Raw genomic sequence first — 24,608 nt, forward strand, 5'->3', positions numbered from 1 at the left:
CAATAATTTTAATGAAAAGCCTTATTACTTGTGAAGGCGAATGAAAAGATGTAAGTTTATGCTTATTCTGTGATGTACAAAACCAAAAAGTAGATAATACCAAACACATTGTTTATGCCCAAACAAGTGATTTTATTATTCATGCTAGATCTCAACCCTACATAGAAAAGCATCATTTGCTTTTGCTGATGCTTCTTGCCCAAACCTTTCTTATATGAACGTTTCAAAAAATATTCTGCATTAGTAAACCCATCGTAAAGACACTATAAGTGCATATTTGAATGATATCCTCATAATAGTCTTCTTACAATATAAGAGGGGTGATGGTTTGGAGAAGAAAGACATCTTTAAAACAATACCCCATGCATGGCCCATGCTATCTTTTAGAGCTCAATCCTTTTATACATGACTTAAAACTGAATTAAGTTGCTATATTAAGTGCCTGCAATAAATGGTAAAATTTGCATCAGTATGAAAGCTTAAAATTAACTTATATTTAAAACATGTAAAGGAAAGCTTGATGTCATAAGATGCAAATCACATAGGCTGTTTTCTGCAAATATCTCATGCAAGAATTTGTTAAACTCAAAGGCTGATTTTTTTAAAAAAAGAAAATACAACTAATAGAAGAAAAGCAAGAATCAATTTAAATAAAATTACTTTTATTGATTCCTGCTTTTATATTTTGTTAACCATGTGTAGCAAACAAGGCGTATGCTTTAAAAACGTGAGTACAGCCTTTGTGGAACAAAAGTCAGCCTCAGTGTTTAACCTAGCTCTCACCTGGAATGACTGATATTGTTTTCAAAGCTCGGAGAACTCTGAATGTTCTCAACGCTGAGACATTGCCCAGGTCCACAAACTCTGTCACATATCTGTAATAGGGGAGTTCACACACAAACACAATGACAGCACACAAATAACAGTTGGAGATACGAGGGGCCTAACACCTTACACCAACTCCTTCTTACCTGGAATTACAGAAATAGTTTTCAAAGCTCTCAATACTCTGAAAGTTCGAAGAGCTGAAACATTGCCTAGGTTTACAAATTCTGTTACATACCTGTAGGATTAAATCACAGTTACTCAGAATTGAGGCAGATTTTATCCTATTTGTTTGGGTCTTTGATCAAGACCTCTTCACCATTCACTATATTTGGCCTGTTTTATAAATACTCTTCTGGCCATAGAATAAACTTAAGTTTTATCAAAATAAAACACACTGGCTTGATGTTTGAAACCTAATTTGGTCAGCTTATAGCTGGAAGTCAAAAGAATTCCCTTAATTCTGGTATGTAGAGAAAAGACAGGATATGAACAGCTCAGGCTGATGGCATTCACAATCTTAATGGGCTGGCACACCATGCTGGCCTCTGCAGCACATGCTTAGTTAGAAATACTAAAATGTGTAAAAGAGGTAGAAGAAACATATTGAAACCGCAGGAAGTCCAGGCTCCAAATGTTCTGGCTGATAAAATATGAGGCAATTTTTAGTCACTAATTTCACGCTATCAGAAAGATTAAAAAAAAAGAAAAGTAGAAGACTTACGCAAATGTAATGACAGTGAAATCGAGCCAGTTCCATGGGTCTCGCAGAAATGTAAAATCTTCTAAACAGAAGCCCCTTGCAAGAATTTTAATAAGTGATTCAAAGGTATAAATTCCGGTGAATGTGTATCTGAGGAAAATGTGCAAGACAGAGTTTATAGAAACACATACATGTTATCCTTACATATTATGCTCTGTAGTTGCTTTATTCTCATTTTCTCTTCTCTAAGTGGCATAAGAATGGAATGCAAGTTACAACAAACTCTAAACGTCTGTAGAATTTAGACCATAAGGAAGCAGGAATCAAATTTGGATTATGATAATACTAAATGACAACCCATAGCTTAAATTCAAATTCTATATTCTATAACAATGAGACAGTTGCAAAATTCCTGGTTACTTCGTTAGTGCATGTTTATGTCCAATCTCAATTCATGTTATAACAAAACACACAGATCAGGGTAGGATTTCAGAAATGACTTCCAGACTAAAAAATTCTTTCTTCAATGTTATTTTTATGCTGAAACGTTGTTTAGTATCATGAGCTGGCAATGTGCCAATCGTCATCAGCCCTCATTGATTTTGTTACAGAGTAGGTGTATTCACTAGTTCACCTTGAACAAGACACACATAGTACTGGAGTGAAATGGGTGTTTTCTTGTGCAAAATCCCGTGCAAGAACAACCAAAATTATCTACAAATGCCAATAAATGTCAGCTACTCATTTTGACTAAAAAATGTGGTTGAAATGTACAATGTAAAAATATTTAATTCTGGCATTCTGGGTCATTTCAATCTTCTATCTCCAACTGATATTGTCTTGGAAGTTAGTTTTATTTATATCTTTAATGGAAGAGAATACAAATCAAACTGCTTAAAAGGCTTGAACTGGTTTTCAGACTTGAGCCAATCTGAAACCAATTTTCCAATGTGAATTTTTTCAGTTCAATTACTAAACCAAAAATTTATTTCCTGCACAACTTTACTCAACAGATGAGAAGGACTTCTATTGCACACCTAAATGGCACAGTATAATGATATGAAGAAATATTCAAGCTAGCTATCTTCGTTAATAAATATTTACTATATTTTATACATCCAGAATACATATATGTTCATATTGAACTAAAAATGAGAATTCCTCTACTGACTTAGCCCTATGATTTCACTTGTTATTACTGAAGATTAAATAGTACATATCATCCAAAGCAGTTAAGAATGAAGAAGAAGCAGAAGCATAAAATGCTAATGCAAAAATGAAGCATCACAAAGAGCAGTGTTTCACACTGTGGTCTACAGCCTTGGAGCTCTCACAACATATGCCCAAATTGTATATCAGCACCAAGTATTTGGCATCATATTGGACCTTTTCCCTTCCTACAGGAAGAATAACCAACCACTTAAACACTTTTTTTAATAGCTAATTTTTCATACAAGCTTTCCGTTGTTAGATTGTCTCTGGTAAAGGCAAGCTGCGCTATGGTGATCATAGCCACCCATCAGATGATCCTTTTAGATGTAATGGTTACTGCAACAGAGATGGAAGTCTGTACTTCCCTGCCCCCTTGCACAGACATAATGTAGAATGAAGTGGAAAGTATCTATAATCCACTTTTTTTGCACGTTCAGAAGACTAGCTTCTCTTCTTACATTCCCCATCTAGTATTGCAAACCGTGGATGGGCATTGCACAAATTATAATGAAGAAAGTTTTGTAAAATATATGTATTTAATACTACACAGAAGAAACTAGCATCAAAATAACTGTTGAAAGGATATGCCAACAAAGTATCTGCTGCTAGTGGATGCCATCCTAAAATAAAATAGTTTACAGCAGTTTATTTTAGATTACTGAATATTATTCAAAGAAAATCCATTTAACTTACTCTACATTCTTTGTCCAGTCTGGAGGGTTACTCATGGTCATAAATACACAGTTGGTCAAAATAGTGCACATGATAAGCATGCTGAATAATGTAGGTCAAGAGTTAAGGAATGTAAGCCAGAAAATCTCATAAAAAGAATATCAAATAACACCCTGCTTTGGCAGATTTCCACCATCAGGAGCTATTTATCCCTCCACTGCTCTGTTAGCATTCAGGGAAAAGCCCTGAATATGTTAAAGCTTTCATAGTCTGTGCTTTAGAGCTAAAAGAGAACAACCACATACTAAAATTAGAAAATCTGAGAGATATTTAAAACAAAAACAACACTTAATTTTAATAAGACCTTAGAAGATTTTTTTATTTCGAATAAAAATGAGGAAGTTTGAAGTAGTAGATTCTAATTTAGTGGAGTATCACAAAAAGCATTTTTTTGGATGATCTAGACAAATCTGATCTACTTCATGCATGCAAAATAGAGAAAAATACATTTTCTTCACTTCTTTTATGTTTCGCCATAAAATTTGTCATGTTTCAGCATCTTTGCTTATCATTATAATACATATATTGAAAACTAGTTATCGCACATTAGGAGAGAGCATAAGAAATTTTTAGGGAGGTAATCATTTTTATTACTATTTATATTATATAAGACTTTTGCAAAATAAATGTTGGAGGGGCAGGAACACACATCATATTCACAAAAAGAAATCTAAAAGGAATTCCAGAATAGGTCCAAGCCTTAAATAACTTCACTGATTTTTAATAGAACTGCTCTGGACCTACAACCTTTCACTCTCACGACCGATGACATTCTTCTTAGAGATGAAAATCCAACCACCAAAATGAAAACCAAGCGCATGATGCACGAAGTGTCCACATGATGGCACCATCAGCTAAAACTAGAAAGAGGACAAAGCCTGATTTTGAGGAGAGCTTTATTTAGGTTCTGTACTTAAAATGCATGTTCACTCCGTCCTCCTTAACAGAAGTCCTAGTATAGCTGTGTGGAAAATACTGTGAGGTTCCCCTCACCAAGTTTTCTTTGCAATTCTACATTAATGAAAAAAAAACTTCAAGCAAGAGTAGATACCTCTGCCTTCTGAACTGTCAAACAACTGTGGCATTACACTCAACAATTCTTTGGGTTTTCTTCACAGTAAATATATTTCAAATCCTTTATTCAGAATCAAGCTTCTCACTATATAATTCAGATATGGACAGAGTAGAAGATAAAGAAATGTATTTTAAATACCATAAAAATAATGTGTGTTCTAAGAGTGTTTCACAAGCCTATACTTTTGCAGGCTTTCAAAATCCTTTTTGATGAAATGTCCTCTCAGAGTTGCAAATCCTCACTATGCTTTCATCAGTGGAGAAATAACTAGAACACAACTTCCCACAATTTTCAAGAATCTTTTTAACATTCTGACTTTGGTATCTAGCTCTTCATCACCACCTCAGTCCCATGATCTTCCATTATTCCATATAATTGAATAATGCTCTATAACATACTACAGAGTGTCAGATATTTGACAAATAGTTATTTGTATTGACACCTGTAGCAAGCAAATTTAAAACAGGCTATGATTGATTCTGAAGTCATTTGTAGGCTACCCATTGACAACACCCAACACATAACAACCATTGCAATTATCAGACTTTCTTTACAGCATGACTGAAAAAATCCTTTCAATACTTTTTCTACATGATCTTAGGATCCCTACATGTAGTGTTACACAAAACTGCTTTCAGTGTGCTTATGTTAGACTCTTGTAAAATGTAAGCATGCAAACATTCGCATTTGTTCCTTCAGTAAGCAGACTTGCTGAAATCAATGCACTCATTGCTCATATCAGCATTTGGGATCAGACCAGTGGGATGCCTACTATAGTCAGCTATCAAAACACTGAAAAAGACAAAATAATAGATAAGTCATTATGATCATTTAACTTTGTAATTCTCTATCTGCAAGGTGGAAATCTGACAACCAACTTGATGACTGACACGAAAACATCTACAGGATTACTAGTGCATAATGCAATAACAATCGAGAAATAAAATGGACAGGTGAGATACATATAGGACTGAGAATGTATAATAAAACAAGAAACCTAACCTGTTTTATCAACCTATCCTTCTGCAATCATGATCTGAATCATAAAAGGAATAATGAAACCGTATTTTCACTAAATGTTCACACAAGCACAAACTTGGGATCAAAGATTTAATTTTTAACACAAAGTATCAGTGAAGAACTGAAAGTATTTTTAGCAATATATCTGCAGTTTATGAAACATGTGGAGGAGGGGAAAAGATGAAAAAAACGTGATGATTATAGGGAAAGTAAGAGGCAAAGGAAAAATAGGTGGGGGAAGAATGAAGACACAGGAATAAATTGTAAAGGACAACAACTGGTTGTCTGGCTTCTGACAGTGCTATATTAAGACCCAGTAATGATCACAAATGTAAAAAGGGAATAAGAAAAAGAAGAGAAGACAGAAACCGTAGAGAAAAGATGAACAAAGCACTACAGATCATATTGAGCCTGGGACATGTGCCAGAGAATGGTTTAAATACCAAGTACCATCTCATTCGCTGCAGTTTCAGACTAATCACTTTAAAAGGATATGAATGTACCAAAATCTTAATAGCTATTTTTCTAAGAGGATTGAAAGGAGTTAACATGTACAGGGCAGAGGTGGCACTGAATCGGAATATTGCCTTCCCTTTATTCAATACTATAAAGGTCTGAAAAAAAGAAACACAGAATGAAAAATAGCATTTAAAGATACCAAGTTTCAAACAAATTACAAGTTCAAACCCAGAATCATTTTCATTTTGTCATTAATCATATTGGGTCAAACTGTTCTCCCATTTCCACATCCCCCAGAATCACAATCCCCTTGTCCAGTTCACACATACTAGAATCCAGCCAAATTACTATAAATATAATTGCATGAAAACCTTTGAATAAGTTTTTTTAGAAATCATAAGTAATCCTCATACTGCCAGCTAGCAAACAAAGGTATATAAGGTACAAACATGCTTAATATTTGAAGAATGAGCATACTTTTTGTACCTTATAATATATACACTGAAGTATGTACCTTTGGGGAAAAAAAATGAGAGCCATTAAAACTTCAACATTTCCTGAATCAAGCAACCAGCATTAATTACCACATCAAAGTATTAAGACAATAGTACTACAAAGTGATCTAAATTTCAAGAGTGATCTTCATGAAAATAAGGAAATTGAGTGTGTTCAATAACCAGTTTTTCAACATAACGCTCATGTACTGGATAGTTTTTGCTGTACTCTGAGAAAAGAATAACATATTGCTTCCCTTATCCGTTATTTCTTGTGAGAGTTTCACACCTGCAATTCTATTTTCTTATGTCAAGCTTTACTTTTACTTAATACAGAATTCTATAATCCATGTATTTTCACTGTCTCTCCACAGTTTCAGCAATAACTCAAGCATACTGCCAACATTTTTAAAAGCATAGTTTTCTTAAAACCTGGGAAATAAAGAATAAAGCCTTTATTTAACATGCAGTAAGTTTTTTAATTGGTTAGATTTCCATGCACTTGGGGAAATTCCTCTCAATTTCTATCATCTCTTCTTTGTACACATGGGTGAAAGTTCATGCTCACTGAAGGTAAGTGGATCTAGCCAGCATTGTGGCAGCCCTAAAAAGCCCAAAGGGGATACGAGCTGTGCAAACCTGGAGTGCTGCCAGCAGTCATGATCTGCCTCAGCTGGAATCAGAGGGCAGCATTCGTAAAGATTACGCTCTGCTTTCGGGGCAGGTGTGCCAAATGCAGCACCTAAAATCCTGAAAACACAATACCTCCCCCTGTCTGAATTCATAAATTTTATCTCTTCCAAACTGAACATATTTGCACTCCCGAATACACATTAATTCTCAAGACATACTTTGGTAATTTATTGTAAAGGAGAAAGGATTGGTCTGTAATTTACTAACTTTGTTACCATTGCTTTTCAACTCTATTACTATCCTTCCTGGAGTTCAAGAAAATATGCACTCAAATCAGAGTTTTTAATGTTTTCTGTTCCCTTTACTTTGACAAAATCTCTGATGAAGCATCATTTGTGTGATGCTGAGTCATCAAGACATATTTAAAAATTAAAATAAAGCCTGACCTAAACAAGGATGTTCAAAGGTATGCAAAGAACACCAAGAAAAATAATAGGAGAAATTATTGTGACACATGTATAATTTGGAGTCTTACATCTCCTAGAAGAAACTATTCTGCTTTTCGAAAAGATTGACACAACTGCCATGCTTTCTTAACAAAGAACAAGCAATTTGGCAGGATTTTACTTCATGTCCACACTTAATTGCAGAAATACTATTCTAGTTTCCAAACCATGATAATATACGTGCTAACTTTAGGATTTCCAGCACCGAATTTAGATTTTTACTACTGCAGAACTGGGAAAGTAGGAAGGAAAGGGATCAGCACTGTAACCCAAATTCCATTTGCCTTGCTTCCAGACTTCAACAGAGTAAATCACTTGAGTAATGGGAGCAGAACACAGTATTTAATTGAAAATATTTTTTTCAAATGTAACTCATGATTCTCCATAGCATGAATTAAGTTTTAGAAATTCTGCAAAGAACACCTAACTTACAACTAGTTTTTTAAAATCTGTTCAGTTTATCACATTAGTTTATCACAGCATGCCTGTACTGTTATTTGCTATTTTTTCAAGGTATTAGTGATGATGCATGCCCCTCATTCCTGAAGGAATTATCTTCATTTGTATTTTTGGACTCCTAACAATTCTTGGGGGTTTCCTTCTGTTTTATTTGAAGTAACGTGGGTTTTGCTTATTTGTTTAAATTCCCACATTTTTATTCACTCGCTAATTTCCACAGGAAAGAAAAGAAAGCAGAAGAAAAAAATATGAAGACAGAAAAAGAAATACTGGTAATTTCTTCTTTGCTGGTAGAATAATGATGGTGCAATACATATGATGCCAAAATCTGAGGGACAGGAATTCTGGAGGAAACCCAAGGCCATCTGGTCAAAAGTCTGAAGTTCAGCACTTTTGTGCTTGACCACAACAGTTGCTGTTACTTTAAACAAAAAGAAAATATGTGGGTTTATATTTTTTTTAATGAACATCTCTATAATTTTTTTTTTTTTAAATTATGTAACATTCTGTCAACACTTCAAGAGGAATTCCTACCTTGTCTTTATTTATGTCCATATTTTCAGCCCCTCCTCTTTGGTAACAATTATGGAACAATATAAATCTGAATATGAAAAATCTGTCACCCAAACTATCTAAGTCAGATATACGATGCCTCTGTGGAGTGCAAAATGGAAGAGGATGATCTTCAGCATATCCTGAGAAATTACCTTTATGTACCTCCCTATACTTCCCAGCAACAAGAGAATGCAACCTAGGCCTTCCACATGACAGTGCAGGAAGCTACTGAGGTGACCAGCTACCTGAGAGATGGGTTTCACAGTGCAGATCTGCTCCTTCACATCTATGACACAGCAATTAATAGAATAATAATTCTAAAGATAACCCCTGTGCTACTGCTTCAATTGTCTTGTATGTAAAATGCTGCAAGTTACAAATGTTAGTAAAATGCCAGGTATATTAATATAAACCTAAATCTATCTTTACCAACAGACCAGCTTGACAAACTTCTGTTCTTACAAGTGAGATTTTTGCCAACAAATTCAGCTGCTGAGGGAATGTATTAGGTATAAAGACTGAGTCCAAAATACTGGAAATACTGCCTGTGAGAGGGTTTCCTGTATGTTAATCTTCTTAAAGTTTGATAGAAATATACAACGCACTCACTTTTTTATTGATATAATATGGGTCCAGGTCTTCCAAGGGCTCGGACACCATTCCTGGAGGTATGTCGCCGTAAATAAATGGTAGTGTCTTTCCTGCCTCCAAGTCACTATTTGGCTTTGGGCCATCTTCATCATCATCATCTTTGCGTTCTTGTTTGGATTTTTTAGCTTTTTCTTCATTGATACGCTGCTCAATAGCTGCAAGTGATTCTCTTGTGAAATAGCGGAAGCTCTCAGGTCCTGGTGGTACCAGCACTGATTGTGCCATCTTTTCATCCTGCACCTCTTAATTACTGTTTAGCCTCTCTCATAAAAAAGTGCTAAAAATATAAAAAACACAGAAAAAATTTAGAGCAAGACAAATAGCTACAAGCAATGGAGACGGTATAATAAGCAAAGTCACATACAATACAATAACATCTTCTTGCCTTTATCAAGGGTAATGCTATCCATTCCAGTGAATAAAGTAGCAGGCATTTTCCACCACATTCAGTGTGAGGAATCAACAGTGTTGAAATGTTTCTGGTTTGGTCTTGAGAAGTGAGACTCCAGACAATTCACCTGCTAATTACCCTGAAAGCTACGCTTTGGACCGACCATCCCCATAGCCATAAGGGCCAGAAATGACTCCTAGAATCCACTACTGCCATGTAAGGTCAGCGGGACCAGCTAAAGCAATGTGAGATGCTCCTTCTCTTTGGGTACAAATACGCCACTTTGCAGAGCTGCCAGCTCAGGAAACAAGATTCACACGCAAGCACCTGTATTCAGATCCCCTGCCAGGCAACACACTGTGCACTGGAGGAATTGCTGAATTAAACAAAAATTATCTTTAATCATTACATACTGCACTTAGATCTTTCACATCTGATACCATGTCAATTGTATATACTTCTCTCAGTTTTCACCACCAAGTGCAGAACCATCCCTTCTTAATGTCTCCATACAGCTCTTTTAAAAATAACAAGTGGAAAATATTCCCGATGCATATACTTTGATCTGAAATAATAAAATGGACCGCCGCTGTAGCCTTCAAGAATTTTTCTCAAGTTCTTCTCCTGAGTAAGCACATTAAAATTATAGCAAATGCAATTAAAAAAACAACAACTTCTGAGTAATACAATATAACCAAGAAACAATTCTCAAATTAAAATGATACAGTAGTTGGAATACAATCAGCACAACCCTATTTTACTGTCTTGCTAAATACACATACTCCAGCACAGCTGCAACAAATTCATATATATGAAGCCTGCTAAATAAACTGCAACAAGATGCTTTCACCTCCTTTTCAACCATATGCACACAGCCATTTACACCCACACAGAGATGCACACGCATCCCAACTCCTGCAGGTTTCCCTATGAACATGCTCTTCCACTGCAGGCAAATGCACTGGGTACATTCTGTCATGGACGGGCTGTAGCAAACTGATGCTGTAAGCTGCACTGACTAGTAGCAACAGAAGGGTTAACTAGGAAAATGAAAGTGATCCTGCTGCGGAATCTTGTTAGATTATATTATTATACAGAGGGGGAAAAAAAAAAAAAAAAAAAAAAGACAGCATAATCCTGTTTAAATACCGCAGGAAAGAATTAAAACATCATTACCAGTGAAGAATCTTGCACTTATGTGGGTTTGGAATGGCACCAAGGAAGACTGCAGCTAAAATTCCATCATGTCTTTTCCTTTTTCCTTTTTTTTTCTTTTTTTTTTTTTTTTTTTAAAAAAAAAAAAAAAAAAAAAGAAAAACCTACAGACCACACCTAACTTCCTGCTGAAGGATCCTGGTTACTGAAGTCAAATCTGGCATTTCCTGTGCGAGCCTACCGAGTGCCACAACTCCTTCTGCCACTAGATGGTACTGACATACATCCATACGTTCTCATCAGACACGGTAAAGAATTTTCGCATGCTCAAACACTTGCTTAAACTGAGACCCTGGGACTAAAATACATGATTTTATATAACCACTCAGGTCTCAGGATTCTCAAAAATTCTTATGAATATATAACAGCTACTGCTGATGAGACCATAGCTGTTAAAACTGTGAAGGTGACACAGAAAGAAAATAGGAGGGATAGCAAAGTAAAAGAAATAGAAAAATGGACTTTGCACAGTGTGCAACCAAAGCAGTTGCTGAGACTGGATTATTGACAGTCTGGATTATTTTAAACTATAGCTTGTATCAGTTTTCTAAAATAAATTTATACAATATGTCTGCTGTGTACTATTTCTAAATGAGGGAAAGCCAGTAAAGAGAGGGAAGGACGGCAGCTCTGGGTGTGCACTGCAGTGTGGATTCCTGCGCTGAACGCCCCACTGGAGCAGGGCGGGAGATGAGATGTTGATGAGCGCTGTCAGTCCCTCCCAGGAGGCAAATCAATACGACATCATCTTTGGGCACCACTCCACCTAAATGCCACCCTACTTCTTTGCACTCTCCTACTTTCTCTGGATTTTCTATGCTTACTGATCGCCGTATGTTTTCTCCCGCTGCACTAGTATCACTTTCTTGGCCTCCTTCTTTCCCCATCATCAACCTTCTGCCCTTCCTTCCTTCTCTCACATATACCCAAATCTTTTTCAAACTCTCCAAGCGACACATTCCTGTATCTCCAGATTCAGACCTCCAGGCAGTCATTTACTTCTGTCCCTCTGCCATCTCCTTTCCTTCAGCTGCAGAGGACTAAAGAAGCTGTGGAAACTAATAAAAAGCAAAGAGTCCCTATCAAGTGAGAAAGGTTAGAGAAGGAAAGAATACAGAAGGCAAAGAAACACCACTGTGACTTTGAAAAAAGGACAACAAAGAGAGGGACAAATATTTATAATTTGGTTCTTCGGTAATTGTGGTGAGAGAATTATCAAAATGGTCGTTTTGAAACCTTCAGCCACTAAGAAAAAATGTGTCGCATGAAAACCAGATCAGAAGTATTGATTTGGTTTTGAATCATTTAAACATTATACAATATTTTAAAATAACTTTAAAGGCCTTTTTAGAAAAGTCTTTTATTTGCTAGGCTTTTCTAATTTCACAAACAATTCAATGAAATCAATAGAAATTTTTCAAACAATTCCATGTAACCATTTTTTTTTTTGTTAAAAAGCTTTGGATGAAAACTTCTGGCTGGCTCTAATTAGGACTGTGGTTTACTTGGAGCTGCTCTGCAGTCTCAAAATAAGAGGATTACGAGACAGCACAGAAGGAATAAAGGAGCTTCTAACTACAAAAGTATTTGGATTATTCATATGTGTGGATATGTACATATGTGTTTATGCAGCTGCTTATGAAAGTTACAGTAAACGAAGTAACTTAAAAGTGGGTCTAATTCACACAATATGGAAAAGAAGTGAGATTCATTCTGCTGTTAATGGTATATTAAACTAAAGTGTATGGTTATTTGTTTCTTATCATATGGGTCTGAAATCACCTGAGATCTCAATTTGATTTCCACCAGTGCTATCCAACCTACATACATACTGTTAGGAAGGACAGTGAAAAGTCGAGTCAAAAAGGAAATAGCTACTGGGACATTGTATCCCTTTGTCTTAGATGCTTTTGTCCACAGTCTTACTAGGCAGTGAGGTGAAAAGAACAAGTATTTTAGAGAGACAGAACAGGCAAGAAATACAATATTATCTTTGCAGTCTGAAAGATACATGTATATACTACTAAAGAGGAGAACTCAACAGTACATCTAGAGAAGCTAGTAACAACTCTTAAAATATATTAAAAGTATTAGATACTACAAAGCTATAGTAAATGTGATAAAATTAGTAGAGTCAGGAAAATTATCAAATCAAATAGTAAATATCAATCAAAACCCAATCCAACATAACCTACATTTAAAAACTATTGTTCAAACATGGTCAAAATTTACCTAAAATATAAACACAGAATAATAAATCTGGCAATAGGTAAATTCTGACTGCTGTCTAGCTTCCTACCTACAGCCATGAGTACATTTTATGAATAATTTAATCACCAGTAGCATCTACCTTCCCACTACTATGGCACATCTGAAAGCTTGAAAGTGGCCTTTGTCTTTTAATCATTTGACAGAACACTCATGGCCCATATAAAGGGTAGAGTTGAGGAAGTACTCGGTGTCATATGTAAAGAAACTCTACATGAGGATGAATGATTTTTGACAGGACAGCGCTGAGAGAAACTTCTGAGTTTTTTTCCTGACTGTTTAGGAGCCCTTCATCTACAGACAATCCTGATTACATTACCAGCTTCTCAGAAATCCATAAAAATTAACTGCCTTCGTTCAATGTTAAAGCAGAGTATTGAAATGCACAAGTGGCAACTTGCCGTCATTCTGTGGTTCTGTGATCCTTCCACTCTCCAGCTGCGTGTTCCTGTACTATATTAGAATTGTCCCTAAGTGCATGACTTTTCATTTATAGTTCTGAATCTCATCTCATTCCAGTAACACCAGTCATCAAACTCATCTAGTCCTTTCTCTGTAATAGCTTGCTTGTTCTTTGACAATGCCTCCCAACTTTGTGATAGGAGCAAATTACATTGGCTTAGTTCCACTTTCCTTGCTGAAACAATTAATTGAATTTTAAATAAAATCCATCCCAAAATTACAATGGTGATGAGCAACTTTGACCAAAGTGTAGGTTACACTGTGTGTAGCTGTAGCTTGCTGTAGCTTGCAAAATCTGTTAATATTACTCTAAGACTTTTAATCTTAAAAAGACCTTTAATCTTTAAAAAAGCCCTGAAGTTTATGCTCCAAAATGAAATAGTATTTTTTGCATTTAAAGAGCAAAAGGGGTAGAAGAAAAAGGGAGTTTTTTTCTTCTTGTAAATAGCATAAATTTAATCAAATACATTGAATCCAAAGACACTCCTGTCACCTCTTCTCCTCATGCTACCTAAAACACTTACTATGGTACTAAATTATTCATGGTGATCCAGACGACTGAAAAACAGGTTTGCTAGCTTTGCAGATGACATGAAACTGGGAGGGCTACAGGTAAACAGAAGGACAGTATTAGAATTTAAAATGTCCTGACAAATAACAAAACAGTCTCAAAAAATGATGCAATTCAAGAGATACAAGTCCTACATTTCATATTTAGGCAAGAATAAATAACTGAAAAATTACAGGATAAGGAACAAAACCTCACCAATTGCTTGCAGGAAAAGATCTAGAGTACTTACTAGTACTTATTGCATCACAAACCAAGCATGAGTGAAAGCTGTTAGTCTTGCACAAAAAAAAAAAAAAAAAAGCAAGTATCACAGAATCACAGAATGTCAGGGTGTTAGGGATTGGAAACGACCTTGGGTACTTGGATTTATAAACTTGTGAAATGATCTTTTACCATTCCAGTTGAAAGTTGAGGCAACATGTCCAACTTGGGTACTATATTTCAGAAAATATGGGAGCCACCTGGAAAGAGTTCAGACCACAGCAACAACAAAAACGTAACTTACAAGAAAACATCCAAGGAATTGTGGGATTTGAGTTCTTTCTGTCTTAGTTTTACATTCAAAAGATTGGTGGAAGACATGATGACAGTTTTTATATGTCTAGAAAGCTCTTCCAAAGAAGAGGAGGAATTTGTTTTCTTTTTATCTGGCATAACAGGCAAACAGGTTGTGGGGCTAAACTGCAGCAAGAGGGATATATTAGGAAAAACCTTTTACCAGTGAAAATAGAGAATGAACAGAGTAGACACACCACAATCATTCCAAGGCTTTAAGAAAGACTAGGCCTTGTAAAGGAGAGATCAGTGGTGAGTGTGAGATTTGTAGCAAAACTGATCAGGATGACAATCAAGAAATCAGGGTCTTAATAAGTGTAGGTTTCTCATTGTTTTGTGCTGCTCCATCTGTTATGTTTTTCCAGAGGCCTCGAGGGAGCAAGAGCTTATTGTTTATATACCAGAGAAGCAGAAAAGTGGGTTTGATTTCAGTCACTGTTGGCTGAGAAAGTTCTTGAAGAGTCAGTGGGGTGGACAGAAAAAAGTGACATCAAAGACAGGAAAGTCCCAAGGACTTCTTTACAGAAAAAGAAATGAGGGCATCTAAGGAAGCAATAGTGTGGAATAGGAGAGATCTGCCCCCACTTTTTCTTTACTCACCCCTCTCTCCTTCAAGGGTTTTCCTTTTACCCTAGACTAACAAACAGAAATTAAAACAATCAAGTTTAGAAAAGCTATTTCACAGCCCATTCTCTTACTTGCATCTTATATCACTGCTATTCCTATACATGGGTAAAATAAATGCGGAGAAAAACTGTGTCCTGTCTCAAAGGGCTCTTGCCCATGTGGATGTGCCAGCACCCCACAGCACTGCATGAAAGATTGTATAAAGTGACTGCACTGTCTGAAGATGGGAGTTTACAGCTGGTGAACTATCTCCGCTAAGATTGCTACTCCACTGCTGAAATTAGAGGATGGTATATAAAAATCAGTTTTTCTAAGCTTGTAGTTAGTGTGTTTCATACTATCCTGCACTGTATGTTCAGCAGTCAGAGCTCTGACACAGGTCTCTTCACACAGTATCGACGTGCCGAATTGTGAGATATGAACAGCAACCGTTTCTGTTCAACATTTTTTTCCAAATGGCTCTTAGAAGAGCTATATAAAATACAGCTTCCTACATGTTGTCCAACATATTAAATGGATGTGTAACTAGCAAGTCACCTTTGAAAACACAGTTTCTGAAAACCTTAAACCAGTATGAGATGGTGCCATGAGAAGGGACAGCCCCATTCTCCACCTGCTCATTACCACCGTCCTGGCCTAAGCACCTCTGCACCTCTGCATTGTAGCCAGATCAGCTCACTGGTCCAGCTGAAAACTAGAAGTAAGTGGCTGGATTTCAGACAGATCAAAGAGCTGATCCATCATGCTACAGAAAAGAAGTTAAGAGGCTTAATATGTCCCATCACTTTTAGAGTGCAAAGGACTAGCTGACTATCTACAATGTCTTCCAAATTTCAGTGCTTCTCCTAACTGCAAAGCTCAATAGGGCTTAAGGCACCACAGTATGAATAAATGGATCTTGAATGCTTGAATGTTGGAGCTGAACAGGGCTCTAACAAGTGTACAGTCAACAAAGATTAGCACAGATCCTGTATGTGGTGTAGAACTCAGTATAGGTAGGACAAAAAAATAAAAAAGTGTTATTAAAATGCCCTAATACTAGCAAGTCTAGGGATCAAATCAGGCTACATTCAGTTACAGCAGCCTCAGGACCGCTCTTCCAAGATCAGGAGGTGACCAGGATCACCCTTTGTGTTTCAACATGAACATCATGACATCAGGACAGCATTTTATGCAACATGCATGGCAAGGATCACCTAATGTAAAAACAGGTAAACAAAGACCTCTATAGGGAAAGTTTGGGGGTTCCCTCAAATGTTTTCTCACCCTCTGTAAAGCTTATTTCAGGGCACTGACCATAAGACTATGGCAAGATATATTCCAAGGAAATATGAAAAAAATTGGTAAAAATCAGTTGACCATTACCTGTACTTACTGTTAGCCAATAACAGGCGATGACTTGCATTTGGTTATAGTTACATACTCCTATTTTCCTATACATTTTCCTATTTATCAGAAATGGTCACTGAACAATTGCCAATTTTCAATCAAATGCCAAAAAATGAACAAAAAAGCCATTTGTTTTTCCCTATAAGAGGCCCTTAAGTCCTTCTTTCCAGCATTAGACATTTTTTTTTTTTCCGCTCAATGAAAATACCATTCTTAACTTTTTTCTTGTATACAGTGAAATAAGCTTTCTACCAGATTCAGATGAGCTCCTCTGGTGCTCCATGACCAGAGGAACAAACAAAGGTAAATTCATACCTGAGAAATATTCAAAGCAGATCGAGTTTCCCTTTACAAAAAGAGAAGTAAACTGACTGTCTCCAAAGCAACCAGCAATGTGGGAGACAAAGTAATGTGAGAAGAGCATTTACCAAATCTCTAATAGATCTGGTTAAGTGATTAAGGCTTTTCAGACATTTAACTGAGGTGTGCTTTTCATCAAATTAATCTTTGCCCTGCTATTCATTATGAGAAATATATCCCCACAAGTACATTCTTCTGTAAGTGTCAGGCCAGAGTTATATCCATTTTTAGTGTGTTTGTGTGGGGACAGTGACTATACAATTCAAAGATGCAATGATAACAGAAGTGCCATATGTATGGGATGAGCTAGATATTTCCAGATGCCTGAATAGGAGAATGTGCTGACTACTTATGCTGTTAATAAAACATGCTGTGATTTCTTTCCTCAGAAACCAGAACCCTGAGTTTAACATTCCCAGTATGGGCATTATGTAAAGATGTTCAGAATGAAATCTCCATTAATTTTAACTGCAGCATGGCTACAGAAAATTGAATAATGTATCATTTATATCCTTTTGGATAAAAGACACCAGGTAGATAGGAATTTTGATATCCCCTTAAGAACTGCCCAGCAATTCTGGATGAACAACATAAATCATGATTCTGAAACTACTGACAAGCAATCATGAAAAAATACTGTGTACTTCCACTTCTATAGCCTCTTTCTGATTTCTCTTGCAAATACAACCTGTGAACGAAAGCGTGTTTTTTTTCAGTTATCGCTTACATAAGCCCAGGTCAGGCTCCGACAGCAAAGATGAGCCACACTCCCCCTCCAGTCAAAAACAAAGGGCAAAGGAGTCCGCCACCTCAGGAAACTGCTGCAACCAGCTTCCACTTCAACTACAAACCACTTCCACCTGCTCCTTTTAACGTGGCGGAGCCCCGGAGCCGGCACCGCGGGCACTGCGGGCGGGGCGCGGGCACACCCGGTGCCGCCTCCGCACACCCCAGGTGCGGCAGCCGAACCCCCGCCCTGGGCCTCTGCCACAGCGGACTACAACCAGGGGAGACGGGCAGCCCGCTGTCACTCGAAACGACAAAAGAGAGCGAAAAGGCAGCTGGGGAGGCGGCCGGGGAGCTCTTGTGTTCCGCAGGGACGCGGCTCTGCAATGGCGGCTGGGTCCGCCAGCACGGAGCGGCGCCGGGAGCGGGGGGGGAGAGGTTGCCTAGCAACCGGCCCGGGGCTGCGGCACCCGCGCTGCGGCCCGGCACGCTGCGCGGCAAGGGAAGCGCAGCCGCCGCCCGCGGGCTGCGGAGACTCCCCGTGGAAACCTGCCGCAAGCAGGTCATTTTCTGCAGAAGGAAAGCTTCTCCTGCCGGCTGCGGCAGGACCTAATCCAACGGAAGAAGCCGAAGGAGCAGCAAAGGGGAGGAATTTAGCGTAGGGTAGATAAGGGCAGGGTTACAGCAGCAGAGCAGAAGGGGTTTGCTGTGGCCTTGCTCTGCGGGTGAGGTGAATCCGAGGCCCAGTCACCAGCCAGGAACAGCTGAGGCCCTGGGCCAGCCCAGCGAGCCCTGGCGAGCCGGGTCCCCTCTGACTTGGGGGCTTAGCTGGGATGGCGCAACATGCAGGCGTCATGGAACCGAGGGGTCGTCGTCCCTCCTTGTGTTAACTTTGTGTACCCATAGCCATCCTGCTCACTGTCTGCAGTCAGCCCATTCCCCTCTTCATATGGGGGTGGTGTTTGCTTTTTTTTAATAGGAAAGGGTGACTGTAAAACCAAAGAAACAGACATGGGGATGGGGGTGCTGGGACAGTTTTTACATCATCTCTGCTTTTAAAAGATATTCTTATTTCAAGCTGTTGGTATGTATTTAAGAGAAAATAACATCCACCACCACATGCCAAATAACCCTGAATTTAGGTTTGGTTTATGCGAGAGCGCATTTGTAAATTTGCAAGGGAAAAAATAAAGATAATCAGAACCTAAATAGAGTATTCTCTAACTAGGCCTGCAATTGCAGAGATAGTTTATTAGTACCAAACACAACTGCCGCTTGAGGAACTTATTTCTAAAACGAAAACACAATAGACACAAAAAGCTTGAGGACCACACCCCATGGGGGAAGGAAACATATCCATGGATAACATATGACAGTTTTCTCCTGGGAACTGTGCTGCCGCTGCTGGGCTCCCTGCAGCTGCACAGCACCAGCTGCAGAGGGGATCCTGCAGGAGTTAATGCAGCTGAAAGAAGCATTGACTCCCTGGATACCTATTGGCCTCTACGGGCAGGATGCCACAGACTGTGTTTCCTCAACAGCACTACTCATGTCCCTACCTGCGTGTCCTACTGTGTAGCTGCACCTGGGAACACACCAAGCAGACAGGAGCAGCAAAAAGCACAACTAACGTGCACAACTCCCTTCCCCTTGCATGGCCGCCACCAGATTCCCTTTGCCAATGAAATGGAAGAGCTGGCTTTGTGTCAGGGAAGTGCCACTTCAGATAAGCCAGAAGCGAAGTGGTTTTAGGGATTTTCGAAATTAGGTCATAGACAAGATCCCATATTTACTTTTGAATATTCTTTTAGTCTTATGATGGTTTATGGGTTAGCAGTTGTTACTATATCCTTAGGGATAAAGTGCAGATGGGTCAAAGCCAGGTTCAAGTTATGGGTTGTCATGTTTCATATTACAGATGGGGCAGGTGGTGCTGTTTATTACTGAGATGCCTGACCTGTCCTTTTTTTTTTTTTTTTTCCCCCCCTCCTTCCTTTCCCGTGCTTGATTATGCCAAACTTCAAGCACTGAGGCTAAAATTTTCCAATTTTGCCTCAGGCTGATTTTTGGAGGGAAGCTTCAACTCAAATGGTGGAACTATTTCCAAGAAAAAGCTATAGATATATACTTCTCATTACAATTTTATAGCTGCCAGTTTCCAAAGCATGAATATGAAGTCTTGCAGAACTTTTTGCAGAACAGCGTTCTGAATTTTGGACTTTTCTGTTGCAGTGATGTCTAAAATACTTGCCCAGACTTGAAACATGTTCAAAAATTAGTTTGCATGTATTTGGAAGAACACCACAGAGGTTTAAAGGTGTGAATTCCAGAGATAATGCCTTTTCTGTTAATGTTTGAGTTTCCAGCTGAGGAGCTTTTCCTGCAGCTGAAGTCGGAGTCTCTGTGGACTGTGCTGACCTAAGAGTGGGAATGCATTTGTCTTTGTGTTCTTAATGATCCTGTACATTGGTTATTAAAAAAAATGCAGAAAGAAATACAGAAGTAAAACAGGGGAGGTAGGAAAAAAGGGAGACATATCTGCAATTGAAGACTGGCAGCAGAAAAACCTCCAGGGAAATGATATGTGGAAGAACTGTCTGCCTGGATAAAGAGATTGTCTAAAAATTTGCTATAGTTGTCCTGGAGGCTGGTTGCAGAGACACAAAAACCTCAGAGACTTGTAGGTTATGATGACCAAGAAAATCACCTAGGTTGATCAGTTTGACCTCACAGGAGACCAGGCTGGGAAAAAGTGAAGGAAGCGGGAAGGGGAGCAAGGAGGAGCCTGTATAATGAGACAAGCTGAGATAGGACAAAACAAGAAAGCTTGGACTGAATGGACAAGAGAGAGAATAAAAACCGAGATGACTGCAATTTTTTAGAAGAATGGACAATAAGATCTGAAAATGAGTATATAGAGAACTATAAAGATTACAAGTTCAGAGGTTTGTGAAGTATGAGTAAGCATGCATTCAATAATTCCTAATCATTCACATGGGTGTCAATATGGTCTCCCCAAAATTTTGTGCAAACACTGCAATAAAAAACATGTATTACTGCAGGAAGAAGGACTCAAATGACAGCATATGCTACAGTTAAGATCTGCCTTACTTCTGGTGCATTTGTCAGTAGTGCAACATTCACTGTCTTGTGTAGTACACAATACACACAAGCTCTTAAAAGCAATGAGATTTATTTTGGAGACTTCCTTAGTTCATTGGTGCTGCATGTGGGCTGGGAGATGTAACTAGTGGAAGGGGAAGAAGGATGATAACTCTGTGGGCAAAAAGTACTGTCCTTTGTGTATAGTCTGTACACTGCCTTGGAGAACTGGCTGTCACCTCTGCCTGTGACACGAGTAGGATTCATCTTCCCTGATGTCAGATGTCTGCATCTGTCAGCATCTGCATCTAAGCCAGTCTGAACTCCTATTGACTGGAGAAAAATGGGTCTTTTTAAAAAGTAATTCTTCTGACCTATTTTAGATATCTACCTTAAGATGAGGCAAGTTGTGCCCCAGAAGTGCCTGTTTTTCTCTACTGACTATAAAGGGAGAGAGATGAGATGAATCCTGCTCAGTACTCCCATATGATGGCAGGCAATTCACTCATCACAGGTGGCTACAAATCATATCCCCGATTTCCAGAATATTAAGACAGCCTTAATTCAGTGTCCCATTATTGACTGCTCAACACTTACTAACATATTTTTAATTTTTAAAATGTGAAATATTTAGTGGAACATTGTTCTTCCATGCTTCTTTATCAAATATCAGCTGCTTATTTTGCATCTATTAGCATTATTACCACTTCGCAATTTGAGTAATAGAACCATGTGTGGTTTTGGAAACAGAGTAACGTATGAAAGCATACATGGTTTGTCTACTGATACACATTAATAGAGGCAGGGTGACAACTAAGTATTCATGTTGTAGCACTTAGCATATATAAAAATTACAGTAATTGTAACAGTTATGATTTATTACTGCTCTGCTAACTCTCCAAAACTTCACAGTACAAGCATCCCTACAGTTGATTAAGTATGTCTTTTAAATGAAGACATCACCAGCGTGAGGCACATAAGGCTGGATGTATATTCAAAATATGGCAACCAAAAAGGAAAAATTAAACCAAACAGCATGAAATTAGATCCCACAATGAATAATAGGATTGGTGACTTGTGCAGAACACAGCTGAGTGGTTATATAGCATTTCCCAGACCATCATACAGGAACCATTTGAAGACACGAGGCACAGCTTCATCACCCACCCACCTCTCATGCAAAGGAAGACAGCAAACATCACCACTACTCCCTGGTGACCTGACCAACATGTTTGTTTCTCTGGATAATGAAAAGCTCAGTCAGATATACAACATTAGGAAGCATTAAACAACTCTGTATTAAATTTGGAAGATTTTTTTTTATCTGAAAGGAAACTGAGTAGTTAATTGACCCACAATTAAATAGAAATGCCATTTAAAAAAAACCCTGAAACAGCTTGCCAGGCCCAGTTTCTGCTTGCCTTTTATAGTGTCTTGATAACCTAACTGTCATATCAAGACATTAATTGATAATATTCTGAACACTATTAAAAGAACTTTATGGATCAAGTTATTGTGAGGGACAAAGTGCATATGGCAGACATATGCAGTTAAGCAAGAACAGAAAGGTAATATCACTATTCCATCAAGAAACTTGAAAGGCCTGAGGGAGCAACAGAGATTCATAAGTGTAGGATCAGAGAAGGTCATTAAGAGTGTTTATTCTGACATTCTGCACAGTATGGCTTATAACAGTCTCCTGATTTAACATGAGCCTTGGCTGGAACATACCTTTTTAGAGAGCCAAATTCATGAGAATCCCTTAGTAAGCTACCTGATGGCAAAGTGTTGTTGCAATAAAATGAGTGCCTTATTTTATACTCAGACATCAGTTTCTTGGGTAGAAGGTAAAGAAAATTTCTGTGCCACTTTTCTTTCTAAGTATGGGAATGTGCCAAAAATGGAAAGCTGAACAGTTAACACCATATATCCGCCCCAAACTAATCTCTTTTTGCTTTGATTTCCCTCTGAGAGGGAAAAAATAATGAAGCAAACCACAGATAACTGACAGCTGTAAATTTCAGTCACTGTCTTTGAAAAAGCAGATTCAGTGTCAAGGTAATTTTTTAAAAACTAGGCAAGACTTGCTCATTATAATATCATTTTCTAACTATGAGGAACAGAAGGGTTGCTCAGGATAATCTACAAAAGTTTAGGCTAAAATGCAACTGCAGGCCACTAGAGCTGGGTGCTTTGGAACTGAGATTTGTTCAGTGGAGTTTGATGATTTGCTCCAGTTCAGGATCATTTCCTAACTGTAAATTTTCTTTGAGTATATTCCATTTGCATTTGTTGGTATATGCAAATAAACCAAGGGAGCAGATGTTGAAAACCTCCTCAGGAGAGTTCTTCCTTTCCCACTACGTTTGAGCCAGCAAAACAGGTTCTGATTAGAGGGAATACGAGAGCTCCCCAAAGAGCTGGCACAAGCGTTCCTTGCTTGCCATCTCACCTGCGACCTGGAGCTGTGCCACTGCGGGGAGATCTGCCCTCTGCAGCCCTGCCCGCCCCGCTGCTCAACTCCCTACAGGAACACAGATACACATTTCAGTGGTAGCTTTACAATGGATTTTTCTTTTTTCTCACATGAACTGAACCCTCCTAAAATTTCCCTTATTTCCCCCTACATTTGATTGCTTTCTAGCCATCAATCTCTCTTCTCTAGATTTCCAGGAGATATTTCCTTTCTTTATCACAGTTTCAGGGCTGTCTGCCCATCTCCACAATATTTATACCAGCTCACTCAATTTCTGCATCATATCCATCATCTTTCTCACTAAGGACAGATTATTTTGAGAACGTGTGAATCCTTAAACTAATTTGGAAGTGAGGTCAATACTGAGAAAAGCAATATAATCCCTTTTGCAGCAATGGAGAATGCTTCTGGGTTCCCAGCCTCTGTCGCTCCACAGAGCAAGGTATCAGCATGAGTAATAGCACCCAAGTGTCCTATATAATATTAAAGGTCATCATCTTCATACCCTGAGGCTTACCTTCAAATCTAATACTTTATTTTTTTCTGAAGGGTGCTGGTGGAGTGGAGTAGCAGATTTGTCTCTGTGCGAAGGCTAACCTGCCTGCAGCTTGGCTTAGAGGGCTGAAGCTTTGCTTCAGATCAAAGATCATGTAATTCATAAAAACTACAGCTGGCAAAAGGACAAAGATCTTTTTGCAGTCACAAATGTTGTAAAAGGCTGTGGAGTGCTTTCGGTGTTAACTGAAAATATTTAAAAACAATAAATCATTTGAAACAATAACTCTTGAAAATGTTCTGTGACTATTGCATATGTTTAGCCAACAAAACTCCAAAAGCAAACTGTTTGCAAGATGTAAAATGTTATTCAATTGAAAAGTGACTCTCATAAATGTGGCCCAGTAACACTTGGATTCTACTCCTTCCTAGTCAAATTCATTTCCATAATAACTTTAAGATTCGCATCTACCGACAGGAAAATTGGGCGCTTCCCATTTTGTCATTTTCCAGAAGCCAAATTAAAATGAAACATTAGCTTATCCTGCACCCCAATATTTTCAAAGCATATTCTCATTGCTTCACTATGAGAATTTTTCAGCAGTATTACGGTGGTACTTAGGAGGCTGTCTACTGTCAGCACTTTC

General features: G+C 38.2%; 1 protein-coding gene across 9 annotated transcripts in view; it reads right to left on the reverse strand.

Annotated features, from left to right (window-relative positions):
• LOC309441201 (sodium channel protein type 2 subunit alpha) overlaps nucleotides 1-9,557 on the reverse strand; it is a gene marked incomplete at both ends in the record, with an annotated part of 54,321 nt that extends 44,764 nt beyond the window's left edge. For 8 of the 9 annotated variants that reach the window (XM_082055723.1, XM_082055721.1, XM_082055719.1 and 5 more), the window contains 3 exons: nucleotides 972-1,063; nucleotides 1,550-1,678; nucleotides 3,434-3,513. In XM_082055723.1, coding sequence (XP_081911849.1) covers nucleotides 972-1,063; nucleotides 1,550-1,678; nucleotides 3,434-3,513 — 301 coding nt within the window. Of the gene's footprint in view, nucleotides 1-971; nucleotides 1,064-1,549; nucleotides 1,679-3,433; nucleotides 3,514-9,282 lie in introns of those variants that run through there. The other variant, XM_082055716.1, reaches the window with a different exon arrangement.
• Between the last annotated feature and the right edge of the window lie 15,051 nt (nucleotides 9,558-24,608).

Source organism: Streptopelia decaocto (genome assembly GCF_964273445.1).
Source record: "Streptopelia decaocto genome assembly, chromosome: 6".
In the NCBI taxonomy this organism is placed as follows: Eukaryota; Metazoa; Chordata; class Aves; order Columbiformes; family Columbidae; genus Streptopelia; species Streptopelia decaocto.